The sequence below is a fragment of the Ostrea edulis genome, chromosome 4 (genome assembly GCF_947568905.1).
Source record: "Ostrea edulis chromosome 4, xbOstEdul1.1, whole genome shotgun sequence".
NCBI classification, from domain to species: domain Eukaryota; kingdom Metazoa; phylum Mollusca; class Bivalvia; order Ostreida; family Ostreidae; genus Ostrea; species Ostrea edulis.
Window position 1 is genome coordinate 34320783 of NC_079167.1, and position 23720 is coordinate 34344502.

The 23720-nt window shown below is 35.7% G+C and overlaps 3 protein-coding genes across 3 annotated transcripts in view; 1 reads left to right on the top strand and 2 right to left on the bottom strand.

Annotated features, from left to right (window-relative positions):
• The window catches only part of LOC125668646 (succinyl-CoA:3-ketoacid coenzyme A transferase 1, mitochondrial-like), a 28377-nt gene extending 11127 nt beyond the window's left edge, over positions 1–17250 (bottom strand). The window contains exons 1-5 of the mRNA XM_048902964.2: positions 16956–17250; positions 16404–16512; positions 13684–13817; positions 9626–9718; positions 8770–8919 (exon numbers count right to left, since the gene is read on the bottom strand). Coding sequence (XP_048758921.2) covers positions 8770–8919; positions 9626–9718; positions 13684–13817; positions 16404–16512; positions 16956–17048 — 579 coding nt within the window. The 5' untranslated portion in view covers positions 17049–17250. The remainder of the gene's footprint in view (positions 1–8769; positions 8920–9625; positions 9719–13683; positions 13818–16403; positions 16513–16955) is intronic.
• LOC125668648 (syntaxin-1A-like) lies at positions 2653–8284 on the bottom strand. The gene has a single exon (XM_048902966.2). The coding sequence runs from the start codon at positions 3678–3680 to the stop codon at positions 2757–2759; it is 924 nt and encodes a 307-aa protein (XP_048758923.1). The 5' UTR covers positions 3681–8284; the 3' UTR covers positions 2653–2756.
• A 2745-nt stretch (positions 17251–19995) lies between the features above and the next one.
• On the top strand, positions 19996–23240 carry LOC125672007 (uncharacterized). The gene is made up of 2 exons (XM_048908054.2): positions 19996–20406; positions 20492–23240. The coding sequence occupies exons 1-2, from the start codon at positions 20371–20373 to the stop codon at positions 21668–21670; spliced, it is 1215 nt and encodes a 404-aa protein (XP_048764011.1). The 5' UTR covers positions 19996–20370; the 3' UTR covers positions 21671–23240.
• The last annotated feature ends 480 nt before the right edge of the window (positions 23241–23720 follow it).

Genomic DNA, 23720 nt, shown 5'->3' on the forward strand with positions numbered 1-23720 from the left:
AGTATAGGATTATTAACTTCAAATATCTAATTATGATTTTGGACTCATATGGAGACCATACGAGTGAAAAATTCTCGAGAGAAACGTTAAACAATATACAATCAATCTAATGATTTTATTCTAAATAACTTAATATCTAGGGTAAAACATAAAGTAAATTTAATATATTTATGCCATAAATTTGAAATCATTAAAATTCGATTATTTTTCGATTAATCAATCGAAAAGGTACATCCGATTAATCCAATCGTCGATTAATTTTATTTTCCCGATTGCCCATCACTAACAAGAGTTCTACACCATAGTTTTTGTAAGAAGTCAAGGTTGGGGTCAATCAATGATGTAAATAAAATTATAATCAGATTGGTGGTACATGTAGTATAATGATTATTTTATAGTGTACATTTAAAAATCAATGGAAACATATCACCTATCTGCTATAACTTTGAAAAATAAATCAACAAAATCAATTGCAATTCTGAGGAAAAAAATCCTAATTAGTTGAGGTCCAAAAAAATTTAGAGGTCAAATTTGAGTCCATGCCAATTTTTTAAGGCAGGCCAAAATTTGGGTCAGAGCCAAATCTGAGGCCAGGTCAAGCGAAAGGGGCCAGACCAGGTTTTATAGTATGCCACCCATGTAACAGAAATTCATTCTGCCTATAGACCTTATCAGATTGATTGATTGATTGGAGGGCATTTTATGCTCCATCAAGAATATTTAACTTGCATGGAACATACCCAGTGTTCATGATCATAAACTGAGAATATACTCAAGTAAAATTTTTTTAATTGATCTAATTCAACTCATATTGATATTTAAGTCAATAAAATTTATTTTGAAATAAATTTTAGTATGGTTCAAAATGTCAATAAAATATTGGTTTAATACGGAAGTTCCGAGTTCCCCAAGAGTTATTTCCCTTTGTCAAACTCTTCCATAAATTATGACGTAAAATATGATAACAGTGGGTACATTTGCTAATTACTATCATTGTATTATTTCTTAAAAGATGATATCCAGAGTTTCTGAGACCATCCTATCTCAGGGAAAAGGCAACTTTAGTGAGTTTATGAGTATTGCATGATAACAAAATGGCTCAAACAAATATTGTTAATTGCCATCTTTCTTTGATAAAAGCGTCACTCATGTAGAAGAGGAAACGAATAATGATTCAATAGCCAATTTGATGATCTTATTCAAACAAATTATGCTTGATATGGCCAGAATATGCATACCAGTGATTGATATAAACAAAAATTACGCTTTTATTACATTAATCGTACGTAATCGTTATGTACAATGCCAATCTACGATATAATGTATACGTTGTGTACCCACCATATGTCATAAAATGCGAAAGAGTTCCATAAAGGGAAATAACTTTTGGGTAACTCGGAACTTGCGTATTTAAGCAAGGCAACGGTATATACATATACAAATTCTCAATTCTAACATAGTTTATGGTCATGAAGCCAGTTCTACATTGCATTTGTGAGTGTAATAGTTATCATGCCAACATCTACCATGAAATGGGATCTCAGCTCTTCAAATCTCATTAAAAGACCCATGACTTTCATTGTTGAGTATTTGGAGGTAACAGTAACTGCTTGTTCTACAGTTTACATGGCCTAACTGGATTATGTGACTGTAATGATGTCTGGAATTTATCTATAATGTCTACAAAATCAAACAGGCCTACACAGCTCACCTCATCCAGAAAGTTCTCTCTCAAAACACAAAATTATAAATCCTCTACATAATGAAGAAAATCTAAAAATATAGTGTATCATCTCAGGAATAATTGTCTCTTGTTTGAATTAGGTGGAATTCTTGCTATACCTCACCATAATGCAAACAAACTAGCACTTATTTCTTATATCTATATTTTGTAATCAACTTTTTAAGTAAAGTTCAAAGGTCTGTGTTTCTATCAAGAAATATTGATTGATTGATTGATTGATTATGGTATTACACCGTTTTGGCAGTATTTCAGCCATTTTACAAAACAAGATATGATAATACAGTGTAGGTTATAGCGTAATTGAGATTTTGACCTATGACCTAAGTCTAGTGTCACATACCTAGTGTTAATTATGGCAATGACAAATATTCATTTCGGGAGAAATCTTGTATTTTTGAGATATAATATCCAACAGTATTCAACTAATGGCTGAATTTCATGGCTTGCTAAATTATACCATATGTATGTCTCTTTCCTTAAACCAGTTCTCGGCTTTTGGCTGTGATGACATTTTGCTAATTGTACACGGGCTGGTTCACCGGAGTTTAAGACACCAACTAAAGTGTAACTGTGTCATTTTACCACACAGAAGTTCATTAACATGAACATTTTGTACAAATATTGTTCAGTATCTTCCTGTTCAGATAACATTGTTTGTGTCATTGTATAGAGTGTAGATATAGCAGAAGATACTGATAACAGAATAGTACCGAATTAACTAGCACAACTAACAAGTAAATCGTACTAATGTCCTTTTAAGGTGACTCCTACATCTTCTTATCTCACTTTACACCTCCCTTTGGGAGTAACATCTCACTTTACACCTCCCTTTGGGAGTAACATCTCACTATACAACTCCCTTTGGGAGTAACAATTCAAATCTTGTTCTTTTAAAAATAAATTGGATACTCATTGTAAAACTTTATTGTCGCTCCATTGATATCATTTTAAATATGATGCTTTTCAGTCAATCTTTCATGACTCATGCCGTGTTGTGAATGATGAGTGTTTTTCATTCGTTATTAGATAGAGTCACAGCAATGATTATACCAACGATGATGATGACAATTATTAAGATGGAAAAACAGATGATTTTTTTCTTCCTAGCAGCACACTGGTGCTTCTTGGCCTCGTCCAGCTGCTTATTCCCACTCTGGACATCATTGGCCGCGTCTTCCACGTGTTTCTCTATGCTGTCTATCGTTTTGCCCTGATCTTGTACAAGTCCATGCATTTCCTTAAACAACATATTGACCTCATGGATCTGACTCTCAAGGTCACTAAGTTCACGTTCCCTCTCCTGGATGTCCTGCAATTCTGAAATTGCTTTCTGAGATTCCAGGAAATAGGGATCTACAAAGGCATTGGCATTCTGAAAATTCAAGTCCAAGTTTACTGAGTTTGTGTTCACATCATATTGTGGATCACCTATTATTTGCCTCTGTTTGTTAAGTCTAGCCCTAGTTCTCTCTAGATAGCTAGCCTGGCTACTTCTGAAATCATTCATGGTAGTTCTCAGCTCATGAGAAAGCCTGTCCACCTGCAGGTTCTGTACACGCTGCTCAGCGTTAGACAGAATTAGTCCTTTTTTCTGTGACTTTGGGTCTGAGCCAGCAGACGACAAAAGTTCAATTTCTTTCCTAATGGTGATGGAACTGGAGAGAATTTGGTCGGCTAAATTTTCCATCTTCTGAATGTCTGCCTCTGACACTTTTGGAGCACAGTACAAAGTGTTCTGCAGTTTTTTTAGTTCGCTGACGTCTGCTTTGAGCAGGGCCAGTTTACCCTCCATCCCCTTCACTTTATCCAGGAACCCTGGTAAGGAAAGGTCCTCCTCTTCCTTTTTGGACTTCTTGTCTTTCTTTCCCCGCATGCTTTCTCTCTCATACTGATCACGCTTGGCTTCAAACTCCGGTAACCGGTCCCGAATGGTCATTTTATATCCCTGTTTGTTTAATCCTCACAACTAGTCAATATGTCAGGTATATATCCCTTAATGAACAAACTGCTCTATCTTAAAAATGCTCATTAGATATCCAAATCTCATAGTAAACACACACAGAACATGTCCAGGTAAATGATCTAAATCACCTGTTGATTACAACAATCCATGTCCTATCCAGTATCTCAACACAGTGAACACTCCGTCAGTTACATTAGTTGGTCAGGTTGACTTGGGTATGTTACTTCTGGTATTCTAAGACTTTCACTTTGTGGGAAATTCCTTGTCTAAATTTTCTTTCTCGACTGGGAATTTGTCAATGATTAGGACACACTACATTGTGAGTCACTCGAGCTTGACTTTGAGGCACTCCAGCGGGTTAAGACGTGTTCCATATCAATGAATATCTCCCTTACAAAGCTAGAACATCACAATGTTAATCAACCACTACATGTACTAATCAATAGTGGGTTTCACAATTCTAATTTTAAATCCACCGTTTAATCCAATAGTTTGTCTTATCTCCTTAAGCTGTCCATAGCCTACAAAATCCTGGTGTGCATGCATATATTAAATGGCACTTGTTAAAACCTACATACATACACAGCATATATAAGAAATGATCAGGGTCTAAAGTATAACACTCTGTCTCGCTCTACACCTATCAGATTACCCTAACATCCACGACTCAACAACGTCCCAAAATAAAAATCTGATAGTGAAAGTTGTGTCTTTATTGCATATATTATTTGTCGGCTATGAATATTTCATGGTTAAGTATAATAAGCTAGTTGTTGAATACAGTCACTACTAAATAAAGTGTTGGCCGTCTGTCACGGTAGATAAACTGATAAAAATAAAATTACATCTTTGTAGACACAACAATGTATTGACTCCTGCATTATATTAAGGGCCATGCAGCTAAAGGTAGATTTGTCCCGAGGCAATTAATCATGTAGTTTTTTCTTCAAAACAAATAATCTAAGTATTTTACAACCCTTGTAAATCATTTTAAAACTGTTTACAATACTTAATTAACATGTGAAAATTTCTTTGGTATAAAATTTCTAGATCATAAAAAAGCATTAGCATATCAAACAGAAAGTTGTATTTTCAGTTGCAATGCCACAAATGTTTTGATGTTTGCAGAATTTTTAATATAATCTTTGTGAAAATTTATCAAAATCAACAGGGAGTTCCTCCTGGGATACAGCCTCAATCATGTGGATATCTGAAACCTCCATACTAATGGTTGTAACCTTTATTTATGTTTGAAAATTGCTATGTCAATCAAATGAAATGAGCTAAATAAATGGAGGGTACATGCTGCACTTGCTACAAATTTAAAACTTTTTTCATTGCTGGTTTACAAGAGCTGGGAATCGAAGCATCTTACTGGCTGTTTAACACATACAACAAATGCAGAGCACACACTTGTTCAAAAGTGTTTGTCTCTTAGTATTAAATATAAAAATCTGGGCCATTCCCAGGAATAAAATGGAGCAGATGATTACAACATGTCTGCTAAACAACTGCCCCCTGAGGATGCAGTGCCATTCTAGCATTGTCACTTCATAAATAGTGACCTGAAGTCTTCACCAACAAGAGACCCACAGGCCTTATCGATCGCCTGAGTACTAGTGAAAAAGTATTACTACTCCCACAGGCCTTATCTGTCACCTGAGTACTCACTGTGAAAAAGTATCACTAGCTCCCAAGGGCTATGAAATTCACCATTTTTTGTACATCTTATTTTGTTATTCCTAAGTATGCATTTAGATTTTATACAGTACATGTATCAGCAAACTTATACATAAATACTATATACTAAGTTTGGCCCCACCCTGGCATCAGAAACCCTAAACAGGGAATCATCAAATTTACAATTTTGGTAAAGGACTACCTGCTCTTTCTAAATATCCATTTAGTTTCAATTTAGTATCAACAAGCATTCTGAGAGTATTGAATGGCAATACATAGTCCCCTACCGGTTGTAAAAATTACTGTATCACAACAGTATTCAAAGTTCATTATGTAGTTTATGGTAAAAGGGAAAATTGGGGAACCAGGAAAGGAAATCAACTACTATTCGAGTAGAGACTAGATCAGGAAAAAAAGAGTAATTTATAATTGGGTTTAGGTCTTTAACCAAGTCAATAAACTGTGACATGTAGGTGATCATGAATAATTTAGCTATATTGTTGTATTACTATGCTAGAAGTAGTACTCTTATCTACAAAGATAAGAAACTTGGATGTAAACTAACAATTCATTCTATTTTTCTAAGTCCATGCAGGGCCATAACTTAATGAAAAATCAATGGACTGAGATGAAATTCGAACTTGATCTGTAACTTGTTATGGCAAAGCAATGTACCATATATCAAATGAACATCTGCAAGCACAACCAAAAAAAGTCTGGAAAACTGATAATTAATGCTATTTTTCTAAGTCCAAGGGCCATCACTTAATGAAAAATCAACAGACCGAGACAAAATTCGAACTTCATCTGTAACTTGTTATGGCAAAGCAATGTACCATATAACAAATAAATATCTGCTAGCATAACCAAAAAAAGTCCGGAAAACTGAAAATTCACACTATTTTTATAAGTCCAAGGGATCATAACTTAATGAAAAATCAACGGACTGAGACGAAATTCGAACTTGATCTGTAACTTAATATGGCAAAGTAATGTACCAAATATCAAATGAATATCTGCAGGCACAACCAAAAAAAGTCCGGAAAGCTGATAATTCACGCTATTTTTCTAAGTCCAAGGACCATAACTAAGTGAAAAATCAACAGACTGGGACCAAATTCGAACTTGATCTGTAACTTGTTATGGCAAAGCAATGTACCAAATATCAAATAAATATCTGCAAGAACAGAGAAAAAAGTGCGGAAAACTGGACTAACGGACAGACGGACGGGGGAGCGCAAACCTAAAGTCCCCTTCGAATTCGTCGGTAGGGGACTAATAACACTAAAGAAGATGTTATTTAAGTGTTTTACACATAAATACAATATACCAAGTTTGGCCTCACCCTGGGGTCAGAACTCCTAACTTGGGGATCATGAAATTTACAATTTCGGTAGAGGCCTTCCTGCTCTACATCACTATGCATTTAGTTTTTCTTAAACATATGCAGTTGTAGAAAAGAAGATTTTAAAAATTGGTCAATTTTGGGCAGTTTTTGCCCTGCCCCTAAGGCCCTAGGAATCCTGAAATTTACAATTTATGTACCCCTTGTTCCAAAGATGCTTCATACTAAATTTGAAAAGAATTGCAATGATAGTTATCAAGAACAAGAGGCCCAAAGGCCTTATCGGTCACCTGAGTACTAGTGAAAAAGTATCACTATTCCCAAGGGGTATGAAATCTAGAAAAAATTTCCTGTTCTGAATATCTAAGCTAAATTCTAATGTTCAGCAAAAGTATAAAACAAGATGTGTTCTTAAAACTTCAATGCCCTCAAAAGTGCATACACTGATGAAAGGCTATACATAATATAATCGGTATATATTCACATTCAAACATTAAAAGATAGGACTAATTTGGACCCATCCTAGAGTGAAAACCCTGGTTGTGAAATTCACCATTTTTTGTACATCTTTTTCTGCTAATCCTACTTAAGTATGCATTTAGATTTTATACAGTATCAGCAAATTTACACATAAATACTATATACTAAGTTTGGCCCCACCCTGGGGTCAGAACCCCTTCCCTGGGGATCATCAAATTTACAATTTTGGTAACAGACTACCTGCTCTTTCTAAATATCCATTTAGTTTCAATTTAATATCAATAATACTAAAGATGTTATTTAAGTGTTTTATACATAAACACTGTTTGGCCCCGCCCTGGGACCAGAACCCCTACCCCAGGGCTCATGAAATTTACATTTTTGGTAGAGGCCTTCCTGCTCTACATCACTATGCATTTTGTTTTTCTTACACATGTGGGGTTCTAGAGAAGAAGATTTTTGAAAAATGGTAAATTTTGGGCAGTTTTTGTCCCGCCTCTACCTATGGCCCCAGGGGTGCAGGAATCCTGAAGTTTACAATTTATGTCCCCCTTGTTCCAAAGATGCTTCATACTAAATTTGAAAAGAATTGGAATGACAGTTATCAAGAAGAAGTAAAAAAAATTCTATTGTTCACACAAGATGTTATATTAGTGTTTTACACATAAACACTATATACCAAGTTTGGCCCTACCCTGGGGTCAGAACCCCTACCCTGGGGATCATGAAATTTACAATTTTGGTAGAGGCCTTCCTGCTATACATCACTATGTATTTAGTTTTTTCTTATATGTGTGTGGTTCTTGAGAAGAAGATTTCTGAAAATTGGTCAACTTTGGGCAGTTTTTGCTCCGTCCCTAGGGCCCCAGGGGTGCAGGAGTCCTGAAATTTACAATTTATGTCCCCCTACCTAATTTGAAAAGAATTGGACTGGTAGTTATCAAGTAGAAGTTAAAAATGTTCAATTGTTAACATACGACGCACAACGTACGACGAACGAAAACCAATTATGTCTATGCACAAGTGGGGTTCATTGCTATGACTTCCCAGTCACAAGATGAATTGTGTAACCAGCAACCCACTGTGACCAGAAAATTGTGGAATTCTAAATTGTGGAAATTCTATTTAGATTTACAGAGTACAGTGGATATATCATCTAGATGTATTGAAATTGATTTCATCCCATTCCAAATTCACCCAAAAATATTTATGCTAGTATCAATTTATGAATGAATGTCAAATTCATCTAGTTTTAGTTTTACCAACTTTTAATAAGAACAAACTGGGTAAAATTAAACATGGGGCAAAAAATCTCCTGTATACAATGTGAATTTGGAAATGTTTGTACAAGGGAAATCTTAATGATTTTTAAAGAGAAAAAATGCAAAATAAACTTGCCACAGAAACTAATTGCGAATGTTAATAACTGACATAAGCCTATTATTTTTAAAAAAAACCCTGCAAATTTACCCACACAAATATTCACATTTATTTAAGTAATGAATATGGCAAGCTTAGATCAAGGGGTTATGTTGGGAATCAGATTGCAAGACTTACCTCCCTTGGGTCACTGATAATTTCCACAGATTTATCTGCATTGTATTTGACTGGTGCCCCTCCCTCCTGAATCAGTGTGCCATATCCTGTAGGAGTAAAGAATGCTGGGATACCTGCTCCACCAGCACGAATTCTCTCTGCTAAGGTCCCCTAAAATAAATAAAAATCCAAAATCTATTTTATATGGATAGATTACAAACTAATATTGTGAATATCTAAGGGGCGAGATCAAAAGATCGATGTCGGATAAAAATCTAAATTAAAATAGTTGGGGGGAGGGAGAATAAAATCTCCCATAAGTTTCTGTCATCCGATATCAATTACACTTTAGTGGAAAAATAAAAAAGACAAGCGATTGTTAAAAACCACATAATAATATTACATCTTAATGAATATTTGATATTTTTAATGTACACTTTCACTCGTGAATAAACAGTAGAAAGATATACAATATACAGAGTGTTATTTATAATCGTATGGTTTTACTTTTTAATCAATTAGTTTCAACATTCATCATATTTAGTTTTAAAGGGAGGGAGTCTGGGTAAAAACTATGTGAATTTAGTTTTTTGTCAGACATTGAACTTTGATGCACAACAAATATTCAAGGGCAGATAACCATGAATTCTGTGAATCACCAAGTTTGAGCATTGTGTTTGTTCTATCAAATACCAATCTAATAACAAACTGGGAAAAAGAAATTGAAGGACACTTTCATGTTATGTGTCAATTATCACATAGAGATTCATTTTCTATGGAATCGATGTCCTCTTCAAAGTTGTGGAGAAAATATGGTCAATCTATCAATTGATTAATCAATCTGATGGCTAACAATTAATCAATCGGTATCTATTACCTGGGGTGTAAGTTCCACCTCTAGTTCCCCCTCCAAGTACTGTCTCTCAAATTCAGCATTCTCCCCCACATAGGATGAAATCATCCTCTTGATCTGAAATACAAGGTAGATTAAGTGACACTAATAAATACACATGTATATATACAATATATAAATATATACAATACTGTGTAAATATATACAATATATAAATATATACAATATGTAAATATATACAATACATCCAATATGTAAATACATATATACAATATTTGAATATACTATAATATATATATAGATATATACAAATGTTCAAATTAATGTCTCTAACCAGGAAGCGTGTATTAGCAGAATTGTGTTGTATAGTTATCTTAGCAATAACACCCCATTCTGATGATTGCAAACAGCAAGATTTAGAATTATCCCGGGATATAGCCATTTTACTATGCATTTTCAAACAAGCATAACATATTTTGAGTAATTACGAGGAAAAAAGTACAGTACAAAATTACTTTTTGACTGTTAAAGGGACTGGTTCACAATTTTTGAACAAAATATTTTTTATTATTGATGTTAAATATTAAGTATAACTCATTTAATGTTGACATCCAAAATTTTGACTTTCTGAATGCAAGAATAAAAGCTATATTTTAGCCTTAAATATGTGTTATGTAAACAAAGACTCGAGTCTTTATATGTAAACAAACAAACAATTGAAATATTAATTTTGTAATATAAAGCATCTTAATTTTGCATAGTCGCACATTCTGACTTCTAGATGACACATTTTACCCGAAGAATGCTTGAAATGTGAAAGTTGTAATGATCGATATCCATTTCTTTTGAAAATTTTGTAAACAATAACATACCGCAATCTTTGTTTACAAAACAAATAATGAACTTCTGTGATAATGTATAATTTCAATTTTTATGTGAAATTCTTAAAACATATCAGACAGTACATTTTGATCATTAAAAGTGAAAAATAAGATTTTGGGGGAAATCGTGAATCAGTCCCTTTAAACAATTTATAATCTGTTGCTGCATCACTTTTATTTTTTAACAATACAACAGCAAAAGCACCAATTTAAATAGACAAGTGAACATGTCATCTATTACATAATTACAGCAACGTCGTTACAGACATAAGTATTACAGCAATGCCATTACAGACGTAAGTACTACAGCAACGCCATTACAGACATAAGTACTTCAGCAACGCCGTTACAGACGTAAGTACTACAGCAACACCATTACAGACGTAAGTACTACAGCAACACCATTACAGACGTAAGTACTACAGCAACACCATTACAGACGTAAGTACTACAGCAACGCCATTATAGACGTAAGTACTACAGCAACACCATTACAGACGTAAGTACTACAGCAACGCCATTATAGACGTAAGTACTACAGCAACACCATTACAGACGTAAGTACTACAGCAATGCCATTACAGACGTAAGTACTACAGCAACACCATTACAGACATAACTACTACAGCAACACCGTTATAGACATAAGTACTACAGCAACACCATTACAGACATAAGTACTACAGCAACACCGTTATAGACATAAGTACTACAGCAACGCCGTTATACAGACGTAAGTACTACAGCAACGCCGTTATAGACATAAGTACTACAGCAACACCGTTATAGACATAACTACTACAGCAACACCGTTATAGACATAAGTACTACAGCAACGCCGTTATACAGACGTAAGTACTACAGCAACGCCGTTATAGACATAAGTACTACAGCAACACCGTTATACAGACGTAAGTACTACAGCAACACCATTACAGACATAACTACTACAGCAACACCATTACAGACATAACTACTACAGCAACACCGTTATACAGACGTAAGTACTACAGCAACACCATTACAGACATAACTACTACAGCAATGCCATTACAGACATAAGTACTACAGCAACGCCGTTATACAGACGTAAGTACTACAGCAACGCCGTTATAGACATAAGTACTACAGCAACACCGTTATACAGACGTAAGTACTACAGCAACACCATTACAGACATAACTACTACAGCAATGCCATTACAGACATAAGTACTACAGCAACGCCGTTATACAGACGTAAGTACTACAGCAACGCCGTTATAGACATAAGTACTACAGCAACACCGTTATACAGACGTAAGTACTACAGCAACGCCGTTATAGACATAAGTACTACAGCAACACCATTACAGACATAAGTACTACAGCAACACCATTACAGACATAACTACTACAGCAACACCGTTATAGACATAACTACTACAGCAACACCGTTATACAGACGTAAGTACTACAGCAACGCCGTTATAGACATAACTACTACAGCAACACCGTTATAGACATAACTACTACAGCAACACCATTATACAGACGTAAGTACTACAGCAACGCCGTTATACAGACGTAAGTACTACAGCAACGCCGTTATAGACATAAGTACTACAGCAACACCATTACAGACATAAGTACTACAGCAACACCATTACAGACATAACTACTACAGCAACACCGTTATAGACATAACTACTACAGCAACACCGTTATACAGACGTAAGTACTACAGCAACACCGTTATACAGATGTAAGTACTACAGCAACGCCGTTATACAGACGTAAGTACTACAGCAACACCGTTATACAGACGTAAGTACTACAGCAACACCGTTATACAGACGTAACTACTACAGCAACACCGTTATACAGACGTAAGTACTACAGCAACGCCATTATAGACGTAAGTACTACAGCAACGCCATTATAGACATAACTACTACAGCAACACCGTTATAGACATAACTACTACAGCAACACCGTTATAGACGTAAGTACTACAGCAACACCGTTATACAGACGTAAGTACTACAGCAACACCGTTATACAGACGTAAGTACTACAGCAACACCGTTATACAGACGTAAGTACTACAGCAACACCGTTATACAGACGTAAGTACTACAGCAACGCCATTACAGACATAAGTACTACAGCAACACCGTTATACAGATGCAAGTACCTGGACAATGAGCAACAGAGCGGAACTACTCCCACCCGTCTTACCTCAGTGAAAGTTCGGAGACGGACATGCAACAGAGTATACCATATATACTCGCATTTTATAAGTCTAAAACCGTCCTCTCTTTTTAAATTTTTAAGAATTTTATGTTGACCCTCTTATAGGTCAGACTGAATTCTTGATCAGATTGTCTGTCGACTTTTAAATTACCTATTTTCTAGCAAGGATTATGAGGTTTTTTTGTTGTATATATTTTCTGAACGTCAATCTCAATCTTTATTACCGATAACCTCATATTGAAAGAAAACTTTCTTTCAGTTTTTGAATTTTTAGTATGGTAATTGAGACTATGATTTTACCACATACGATATCTAAGAGAAAAAATTCATTAAGAAATGTTTATTGCCCAAGATATCTTTAATTGAAAGGTACACAATGTCCATGCCATCCTCCTGGTAAAGGTTAAATAATTGGATCAATTACCTTAGTTTAATTATAATCGACAACAAGTATCTGCTCTTTTCATTGTTTGGTGATGACCACACTGCAGTCTATGTTTACTGGAATGTACTCCCTTTTATGATTACAGGTAAATTAATAGAAAACAAGATGTGCTTGTGAACATCGCCAAACTCCAAGGGCATGAGGTCAAAAATTTTAGTACAAAAAGGTCTTAATTATCACAAAGAATGCACATGTAAAATATGAAAACCCTGGCACTAATCATTCAAAAGTCATCACCAAGGTTAATGTTTTCGAAACTAGATCACACTCAAAGGTCAAGGTCAGGAGGTCAGAAAGTTTGTTCCCTCAAGAAAGGTTTTATCAAAAGGAATAGACATGTGAAATATGAAAGCCCTAACACCATCCATTCAAAAGTTATGACCATGTTATTTTCACTGGGAGACTAGTACTGACCTGTTTTTGCTGCAGTCATGACCATGTTATTTTCACTGTGAGACTAGTACTGACCTGTTTTTGCTGCAGTCATGACCATGTTATTTTCACTGTGAGACTAGTACTGACCTGTTTTTGCTGCAGCAAAAGTCCAAGACCAAAGTTATCCACTCCTGCATTATTGCTGACCACAGTGAGACCTTTGACCTTTGTGTGTAGTAAGGCTGCTATCAAGTTCTCTGGAATTCCACACAGGCCAAACCCTGCAGATTTATAAATCATGTTTAATTTTACCCTTATTTTTGCATTAATTCTACAGATTTATAAATCATGTTTCATTTTACCCTTTAATATTTCTCTATTAATCCTGCAAATAGAATTGTAATAAATGCATCACATCATTATCTCTTGTTAATCCTATACCTGAATCTGTCTAACATGTCTAACAAATAAATGTTGAACCAAGATTTTTCCAATCAGAAAAAAAGATTTACCGGGTATTGATTTATTGTTACCAGATCAACACATAATTTTATGTGAATCAAATGCCTCTTTTATGAATTTCATAAGTCCCCAGATCCACGCATTTAGTGGACATAAATGTCATATTTATACAGTAACATTTTATCTACATAAGAGCTGTGGAATGATGATGCAAACACAGTATTTAGAAAGTTTGGTCTATCAGAGTCTATCAAAGACAAGGAAAGGCATCCTACGTAAGTACAGTGTGAGAAATTAATGAAGGACCGATAGACAATGTCTATAGAAAATATTGTCGGTCGATATCGATCAAAACAGCAATAGACCGATTTGTCTATATAGGAAATCTGACCAAGTCATATAAAGTCTATGTTATATTGATTTGTTTCTGCCCACCCCTTTTCATAATAAAATGTTTCACAATCTAGGGATGAGTTATTCAAATCACAGTATTCCATTTTCAAAAAGAGGGGGGCGTGGGAATGGAACAGAATCAACTCGATATGTAATTTCGCCGCTATCAAAGATTGGAGTTACAGGGCTGTCCTCAAACTTCACCTGAACAGTACAGCTATGCTCTATAGTACCTCAACCTTCACCCAAAAGATGCATCATTTGAGTGCAGCCTTTGCACAAATAAATCAAATCGGGTATGCAAATTCAACAAGTCAATGGTAATGAAAGTGGACCAGATGAAGGAGGAAAGAGATAAGTTGTTAGTATGTTTATATTTTGAATAAAATTGATTTCAAAACAAACTGACAAAATTGTAAAGCATCTCGCAGAAATCTTTGTAACTAGTTTAAATCTTTGCTTTGAAAGCCATGTTTTTCTATGCTCCCAAACACTGGAAATAGGGGGCTTTTTCATTTGTTGAATATTGCAATAAGGAATGGTAAAGCAACCAATTGCATAAAGAAGCTGAGACATACCTTCCAGCGAAAATATCAACGTCGTGTCCCAAGGGAGGTAAAAGAAGTGCAACCGACCGAGGGTTTCCGACAATGGGATTCGCCACCATTGCTGGCGAAGAGGTGCAAAATTAAGGGCAATGCAAGCATCGGTGCTTACGGCCTTTGATCAGGGAAGGATTTTTATTGTGCCACAACTGCTGTGACACATATGGGGCATTTTGCGGTCTCATCCAAAGGGCCATCCCATTTAGTCACCTCTTACAACAAACAAGGGGTACTGTATATACTCGCCTATAAGTCGGATTTTTGGGAGTCAATTTTTGGTCCAAAACTCTATGTCCGACTTATAGGCGCGTCCTAAGAAGATTGGTATTTTTCTGGGAGGCGTAATGTAGTGGGTTTGTTTTAAACAACTCCGACGATTATCATGGACTACCACACAAATGATTATTGTTCACAAATATCTAGACATAGTGTATTGTTTATGTATTTTAAAATCATGTATAAAGTACAAGTATTTAAATATTTTTGTTTAGTTAAAAATTATTTACCCGTAACTAATACTTTCAATTCAACTCATCTATCGTTTATCGGTAAAATTGAATCACGAACCCGATTTAATATTGAAATATTCATATGTATACCGACTGAAATATATTTCATAAAAAATGAATATTGTTAACAGATAATTTAGATCATCATTCTTGACTCTTAAAAACTCTATTGTTGATAAAATGAATTATACCGGAATCCCACAGTAACAGTTTTCGCAAGGCGCGTGCCACTAAGTAAACACGGTGTCAGGTACTGGTAATTAGGAGACCATAATTGCTTAGATAAACAAGGGATCATTGCCCATAACAGACCAAGGGTTGCGTTTAAACCCCTAACACATAGGGCTTGGATATTGAGCACACCATAATTATCAATTTCTAAAAATATTTGTTGAAACATAGGTAAATACACTAGAGCATTGACTTGAAATTGTCAACCGAATCTGACAAAAAATTGTACCGACTTATAAGCGGGTCAATGGCAAATTCCTACAAAATAACCCTAAAACATACAACCGACTTATAGGCGGACCGACTTAAAGGCGAGTATATACGGTACTAAGGACCTATTCTAACTCAGATTCCAATGGTACCTCTTCTGCAAGGAGATGGGGGATCCACCAAATGCAATATTTCAAAAGCTTTAACAGTTCTTTTAGAATGCTTAAAACAGCTGACATATCAATGTTCATAATATTTGTAAGGTTTTCCACAATATATCTTGCATCTTCAGGAATTAGTTTTCATGTGCTAATGTTAGTGTTTTTATTTCGGTCTTTAGGAATTTGGTGTGGTCTATAGATTGTGGATCGAATATCTACAGGATTGAAAAGTTAGTTTCCCACACTGACTATTGGTATTAGATTCTCTAGTCACTACCAAAACACAATTTTCTTACCTCCCACTAGAAGTTTGGACCCGTCATTAATGTCCTGTGTAGCATCTAATGCTGTCTCAAAGAACTTGGCTTTATATTGTGTTTTAGAGGTACTAAACTTCCTGTATTGCTGCAAACAAATAAAACACGGACTGCATGGTTACTCTACATAGTATTTAAGCTAGTCAGCTGAAAAATTGTTAAAATACGCTGGTAAATTCGAAATTTATAAATCCTGAGAACTTCACAGCTAATATTCATCCTATTGGTAATTTCTTTTGGCTGAACAAAGTGAATGGGTCCAAGTATGTAAATATTTCTTCACTGTTTATTTACAGTGAATTCTTTGGTTTATTATCATAGATAAACAGCGTCTAGGTAAGGCTCAACCTCAATTAACGTAACTTTAGCGAGATTCAGCTTGACAGCGATATTTTGACTGATGCTAGACTATGATGAAAGGCACGACTGAGGAAATTCGGCTTAGTGGAAATTTTAAGTTTCACAGCGACAGAAGAATTACACATATGATATATCTACAATGTCATAATTTATGTACGTTGCAAGTCTTACCTCACATGCTGGTAGAGAATATAAGACTTTTGTTCGCCATCCAGAGCAAGCAGAAATCCTCCCGCACACACTAAAGACCTTGACAGCGGCCATGTTTTGATGATGGGTGCGGATCCCAAAATTTCGTTATTGTCTTGAAAACACTCGTGAAGAAGTTCAGTTTTAAATTTAAAAAACAGATAACGTTGACTCCCCCCAATAAAAGCTAGTGAGTAGTTTGTGGTACACCAAAAATGTTGGAATACGGGAATTAAGCTCCTTTTGTAATTTTGTGATGTCCATGGTCTCCACCAATTAAAATTCAGCACTTTGACACACCTCTCGTAGCCAAATTCATTATTTCATTTTTAGAACCAAAACGTTTTGCCTGAGTGTTTATGATACTCAAGCACAACTTAAAGACAATACGGCGTCTTGTAATTTGATTAGAATTATACTGTATGGAGTGCCAAATTAACATAAACTCAAATTAACCGAATTGTTGATCTATCTGTTGTACATCTTTCGCAAGCCAAGGGTTTTGGGTCCACTCCGCGAAACCTGCGAAGTGGACCGAAAACCCTTGGCTCGTGAAGATGGCTGCTTGTTCGTAAGTCTAAATAAATGATTTAATGTATAGGTCTTAAGCTTGTTAGTAAGTCTGAATAAATGATTTACTCTGTAGGTCTTAAGCTTGTTAGTAAGTCTGAATAAATGACTTACTCTGTAGAGCTTAAGCTTGTTAGTAAGTCTGAATAAATGATTTACTCTGTAGAGCTTAAGCTTGTTAGTAAATCTGAATAAATGATTTACTCTGTAGAGCTTAAGCTTGTTAGTAAGTCTGAATAAATGATTTACTCTGTAGAGCTTAAGCTTGTTAGTAAGTCTGAATAAATGACTTACTCTGTAGAGCTTAAGCTTGTTAGTAAGTCTGAATAAATGACTTACTCTGTAGAGCTTAAGCTTGTTAGTAAGTCTGAATAAATGATTTACTCTGTAGAGCTTAAGCTTGTTAGTAAGTCTGAATAAATGACTTGCTCTGTAGAACTTAAGCTTGTTAGTAAGTCTGAATAAATGACTTACTCTGTAGAGCTTAAGCTTGTTAGTAAGTCTGAATAAATGACTTACTCTGTAGAGCTTAAGCTTGTTAGTAAGTCTGAATAAATGATTTACTCTGTAGGTCTTAAGCTTGTTAGTAAGTTTGAATAAATGACTTACTCTGTAGATCTTAAGCTTGTTAGTAAATCTGGATAAATGACTTACTCTGTAGGTCTTAAGCTTGTTAGTAAGTCTGAATAAATTTTTCATTGTATAGGTCTTAAGCTTGTTAGTAAGTCTAGATAAATGATTTACTCTGTATGTCTTAAGCTTGTTAGTAAGTCTGAATAAATGACTTGCTCTGTAGAGCTTAAGCTTGTTAGTAAGTCTGAATAAATGATTCACCGTGTAGGTCTTAAGCTTGTTAGTAAATCTGAATAAAAGATTTACTCTGTAGCTCTTAAGCTTGTTAGTAAGCCTAAATAAATGATTTACTCTGTAGGTCTTAAGTTTGTTAGTATCTGAATAAATGACTTACTCTGTAGGTCTTAAGCTTGTTAGTAAATCTGGATAAATGACTTACTCTGTAGGTCTTAAGCTTGTTAGTAAGTCTGAATAAATGATTCACTGTATAGGTCTTAAGCTTGTTAGTAAGTCTGAATAAATGATTTACTCTGTAGGTCTTAAGCTTGTTAGTAAGTCTGAATAAATGACTTACTCTGTAGAGCTTAAGCTTGTTAGTAAGTCTGAATAAATGATTTACTCTGTATAGCTTAAGCTTGTTAGTAAATCTGGATAAATGATTCATTGTATAGGTTTTAAGCTTGTTAGTAAGTCTGAATAAATGATTCATTATATAGGTCTTAAGCTCATTAGTAAGTCTGAATTAATGATTTACTCTGTATGTCTTAAGCTTGTTAGTAAATCTGAATAAATGATTCATTCTATACATCTTAAGCTTGTTAGTAAGTCTGAATAAATGATTTACACTGTAGATCTTAAGCTTGTTAGTAAGTCTGGATAAATGATTCATTGTATAGGTCTTAAGCTTGTTAGTAAATCTGAATAAATGATTTACATGTACTCTGTATGTCTTAAGCTTGTTAGTAAGTCTGAATAAATGATTTACTCCGTATGTCTTAAGCTTGTTAGTAAATCTGGATAAATGACTTACTCTGTAGGTCTTAAGCTTGTTAGTAAATCTGGATAAATGACTTACTCTGTAGATCTTAAGCTTGTTAGTAAGTCTGGATAAATGACTTACTCTGTAGGTCTTAAGTTTGTTAGTAAGGTCTTAAGCTTGTTAGTAAGTCTGAATAAATGATTTACACTGTAGATCTTAAGCTTGTTAGTAAATCTGGATAAATGACTTACTCTGTAGGTCTTAAGCTTGTTAGTAAGTCTGGATAAATGATTTACTTCGTATGTCTTAAGCTTGTTAGTAAGTCTGAATTAATGATTTACACTGTAGATCTTAAGCTTGTTAGTAAGTCTGAATAAATTATTCATTGTATAGGTCTTAAGCTTGTTAGTAAGTCTGAATAAATGATTTACTCTGTAGGTCTTAAGCTTGTTAGTAAGTCTGGATAAATGATTCATTGTATATGTCTTAAGCTTGGTATTAGAACTAACTTCATGTCTGTGACTTACTGACAGTGAATCAAGTTTTCGTGTGGATTATAAATGCTTTAATTAGATGGATCTTTTTACATAACTGATACATTGAAGGACTTTAAAAGCTTGCCCATATATCTCAACAATCTTCGAATTCAAGGCCTTGATTATAAACCCCTATACATACCCGGTATTAAATCTGGATCTATAAAAAACCTACAAGGTCGTCATGGTTGTATTGGATGATAGAGTGATAACATCATCAACTTACACAACTTAAACTTAGAGGACAACTTGAATAGATTACATGTTAGGTGATCAATTGTGGGGGTTTATCACCGCCAGCTCATGTTTACTTTTTCCACCCCAGCGATTTTTATCGCTCTTCTCTTCCAGACCTAATCAATTATAAATACATAATATAATGTGTAGGAAGAGCTATTGATCAAGGCTATTTACTTTGACAGGTGGAATATGTCTTTTTCATGCTGTAATTTTCTTTTTAAAAAAAGCATCATTAAGAGTTTGTTCTGAAGCGGAAACCACCATTGGAGGCCGGTGGATCTGGTTCGATGACCTGCGGGGCGGTTTCTGATTGTTGGGATACAGTCACCCGTGAAGCCAACAGGATATTTAAATCTACTGTGTGTATTTTCATTCCAACGATTACTGTATTTTCACAGCGCAGTAAACCATAATTGCCCTTCCCGCAACATGACCGATATTTTTGGTTTATAACCAGAACAGTGTACATCTGAAATATAGTGAAGGACTGTTTTGCGAAATGGAAGTACCGATGATGTATCAAGCACGTCATCAGGTAAGTTATCCTACTTCTTACCAGTACACAGAATTTTCTATTTACTTCCTCAATAGCCATTTTATAATCGTCTTGTTTCTCCTAGACTTCACCGCCATCCGCCGACTCGCGTTTTGATACCAACAGAAAACGAACGGCTGTAGACATGATGGCGCGTGACAAACTTTTCCAGTGGACAGAGTGTCGAGTTTGGATCAACTCCACCATCGTTACAGACATCATGGAAACGACAAATCCCGCAGACAAGTCCCCATTCTCCACCCCCGTGTCAGAACGAAACGCAGTCACCACGTTTCTGAGGGATCCCAAGAAAGAGAAAACTGGAGAGTTGCTTAAGCAGAAGTACTGCGAAAGTATGGTGGGACTTCAGGGGAGCGCCTATTTCGTTTTTGGTCTACCGAGAGTTAAAAGAATTGTTAAAGATGTCGATGAAGATCTGGGGAAGGGGTCTGACCAAAGCGAGAGTCTGGACAGACTGCGCGAGACGAGAAATGATCGACTGCAGGAGAGCACGTATCTGCGAGAGTCCCGAAATGACCAACTAGGAGAAACTCGGACTGAAAAACTGGGGAATACGAAAAACGACCGTGTGATAGAACCCCAAAACAATCGGATCGGCGAGTCCAGAAATAACGGACTCAGAGAGACTTTAGACGACAGACGGTATCTGAGAGAGAGCAGCAGACCGGATCGTGAGAATAACCCCCCGGACAGCTTCCGGTCCTCGAACAGAAGACAGGACGACTACAAACCAAATCCGCTGGGACAGAGCGGGGCATACGACCTCAGTAGCAGCTTCAGAGAGGATCTCCGCGAGAGCAGGAAGCCTAGAGATCCAGAGGAATCCAATCTATATTCCTCAAGGGTGGTTCCTGACCGGCAAGAACCAGCAGACGACAGGGGGATGTACGCTTCCCGAATATTACCAAACCGGAGCCCGGGGGAACTCCGAAAATCCCGCTACAACGATCCTCCATCTAACCGGAGCCCAGAGGAACTCCGAAAGTCCCGCTACAACGATCCTCCATCTAACCGGAGCCCAGGGGAACTCCGAAAGTCCCGCTACAACGATCCTCCTTCTTACGCCTTCGGTGGAATTCCGGATCAACAACCAAGCCCCAGGGAGCAATACAATGATATTCAGAGCTGGCTGCCTTACGGTCAGTCCCCTAAACCCTCTCGGTCCCGAGAAGATTATCCTCTCCCTAATCCGCCCCCACACCGCGAGGCCAGCGGTCGATACACGGGTGTGATAAGGCGATAGGTAACATTGGTCCATGACGAGGAATTTCTGTAACATTGGCGGTATATCGCACGCAACAAAAGATGGCATTTATTTTATATGACTTGCACATAATACATGATCGAGACTATTATTCAATTTAACCTACTTCTAGATTCTATCAAGTTTCATATCCATAGAATTCACCATGTGAAGGTAATACAGATATTGTGTAAACGCATTAGACTGCATAAAGCTTTATATCGAGTGCAATAAAATGTCTACATGGGTAAATCATTGCTCGTTGAACATTGCCAACGTGTTCACTCATATACTCTGTTCATTAAAGATCAGCTGTGATCATGATTGGTTGAGGACTAGTGAAATGATCTGGAGTTTTTCCATGCTGTATTCGATGTATCATACATTTCTTGAATTTTGTGTTGAAATTTGAGCCAGCTACAAGTGTATCGTTCTTGGGGACTTCCATTACTTTTAATATACATCTTTTTAGGTAGGACACATGCATATTTAACTTTCACATAACTATCTAATGAGTTAAAGGTCTCTGGGGCAGAATAGGAGTCTGTTTTTCGATCGAGAAAAATGATTTGCTAATGCTTTCAAAGTAGGACTCGCTGTTCCGGCTGGGACCCGTTCCGGCTTAAAACATACAGCGCAGTCTGTTTAGATCATGCGATCCTGCCGATATCATAACGTATAATTAGTATAATTAGAACACTACTTACATACATATATACTATAAGTATATGATAATACTTAATACTCAGAGTCCCGGTATCCACGTATGATTATATTAAATGTTTATTTATATAAAACATATATATATATATATATCAAATTGTGACTTAATTCGCATGTAAGAGCGGTTATAGGCGTAAATTAACATGTACTGTAATCTCGATCAGGAAAATATAAATCTAGTACTTTTTTTAAAAAGTAGCGATTCGGTAATAGGGATGGTTCTTTTGTATAAGTTTCTGTAGAATGTACCCGTATAAATTAGAGCAGAAAATATAACTACAATCATGATGCAGGAGAAAATGGAGAAATATAGAACTTTGCGGTATTTTATATTATTTGTCAAATCATTTTACAGGTATATGGCCAACGTTTCTTGAAAGGAGAAAGGGCGACAAGAGCTATATATACCCCCCCCCCCTTTATAAATCTATAACGAAAAATCCACATTTCCTTATTTTTAATTAATAGAACACATGCCTGCTGACATATTTAGTTTACCAGTATCAGCTGCAACCCTGATGTAAAACCGGTACATAGGCAAACGGGCGCTCCGTATTCTCCAAAGCATAATGTATATATATATTAAAAAAAAAAAATGAAAAACCAAGTTTTCTTCCGAAATCCTAAATCTGCTTTATACACATACATTCATGATCGTAACTCTTCAACTTGAAACAAGGCTTTACTTGCTTTCACTGTTTTAAGTCCATGTTGAATTTTTAAGCGAAGAGGAAGGCCACATGGGGCCCTTATCGTATCTTGTCCTTTGTGAAACTATCAAAATCTGTTTGGATTCATGTATAAAATTTGTCTATGTTTTTAGTTACCATTAAACAATGTTTCTGTAGATTTGATATTTTACATTGTAGCAACGTTTCACTATTTTAAAGTTTTCATGCAGTAGCTTACATTTTTTTTTTTTTTTTGCCATTTGTACTTCTTCGTTAACGCATTGTGGAAATTACAAGTATTTCATTGAATAATACCGTATTTTTTCTTATGTCTCGGTAGATACCTTCTCTTAAACTCTCCGTGTAGACCTGGATGAAGGTCTAATTATAACCAATCTGTCCTCTTCACAACCAAAAATCTCATTGGGGAGCATCGAAAATGTTCTACATCCACAGAGGAAGATTAATGATTTAGACAGCATGTTAATTACTGGGGCACTAAATTCGTCCATGAATTATATTAAACAAAAGGTGTCATGTGTGGTCCACATGCCTCATATCTACTCTATCAGATCAAATCGAATCCATCCAAAAGCGCGCTCTCAAGATCATACGACCATTAGACTCCAACAAAAAAGCCTTGGAATATACCCAAA

Excerpts from the sequence above, each read along its gene's own strand:
- LOC125668648 (XM_048902966.2), bottom strand. The coding sequence starts at position 3,680 with ATGACCATTCGGGACCGGTTACCGGAGTTTGAAGCCAAGCGTGATCAG.
- LOC125672007 (XM_048908054.2), top strand. The coding sequence starts at position 20,371 with ATGGAAGTACCGATGATGTATCAAGCACGTCATCAG. Across the intron at positions 20,407-20,491 it reads TGTATCAAGCACGTCATCAG|ACTTCACCGCCATCCGCCGA; the intron begins GTAAGTTATCCT and ends TGTTTCTCCTAG.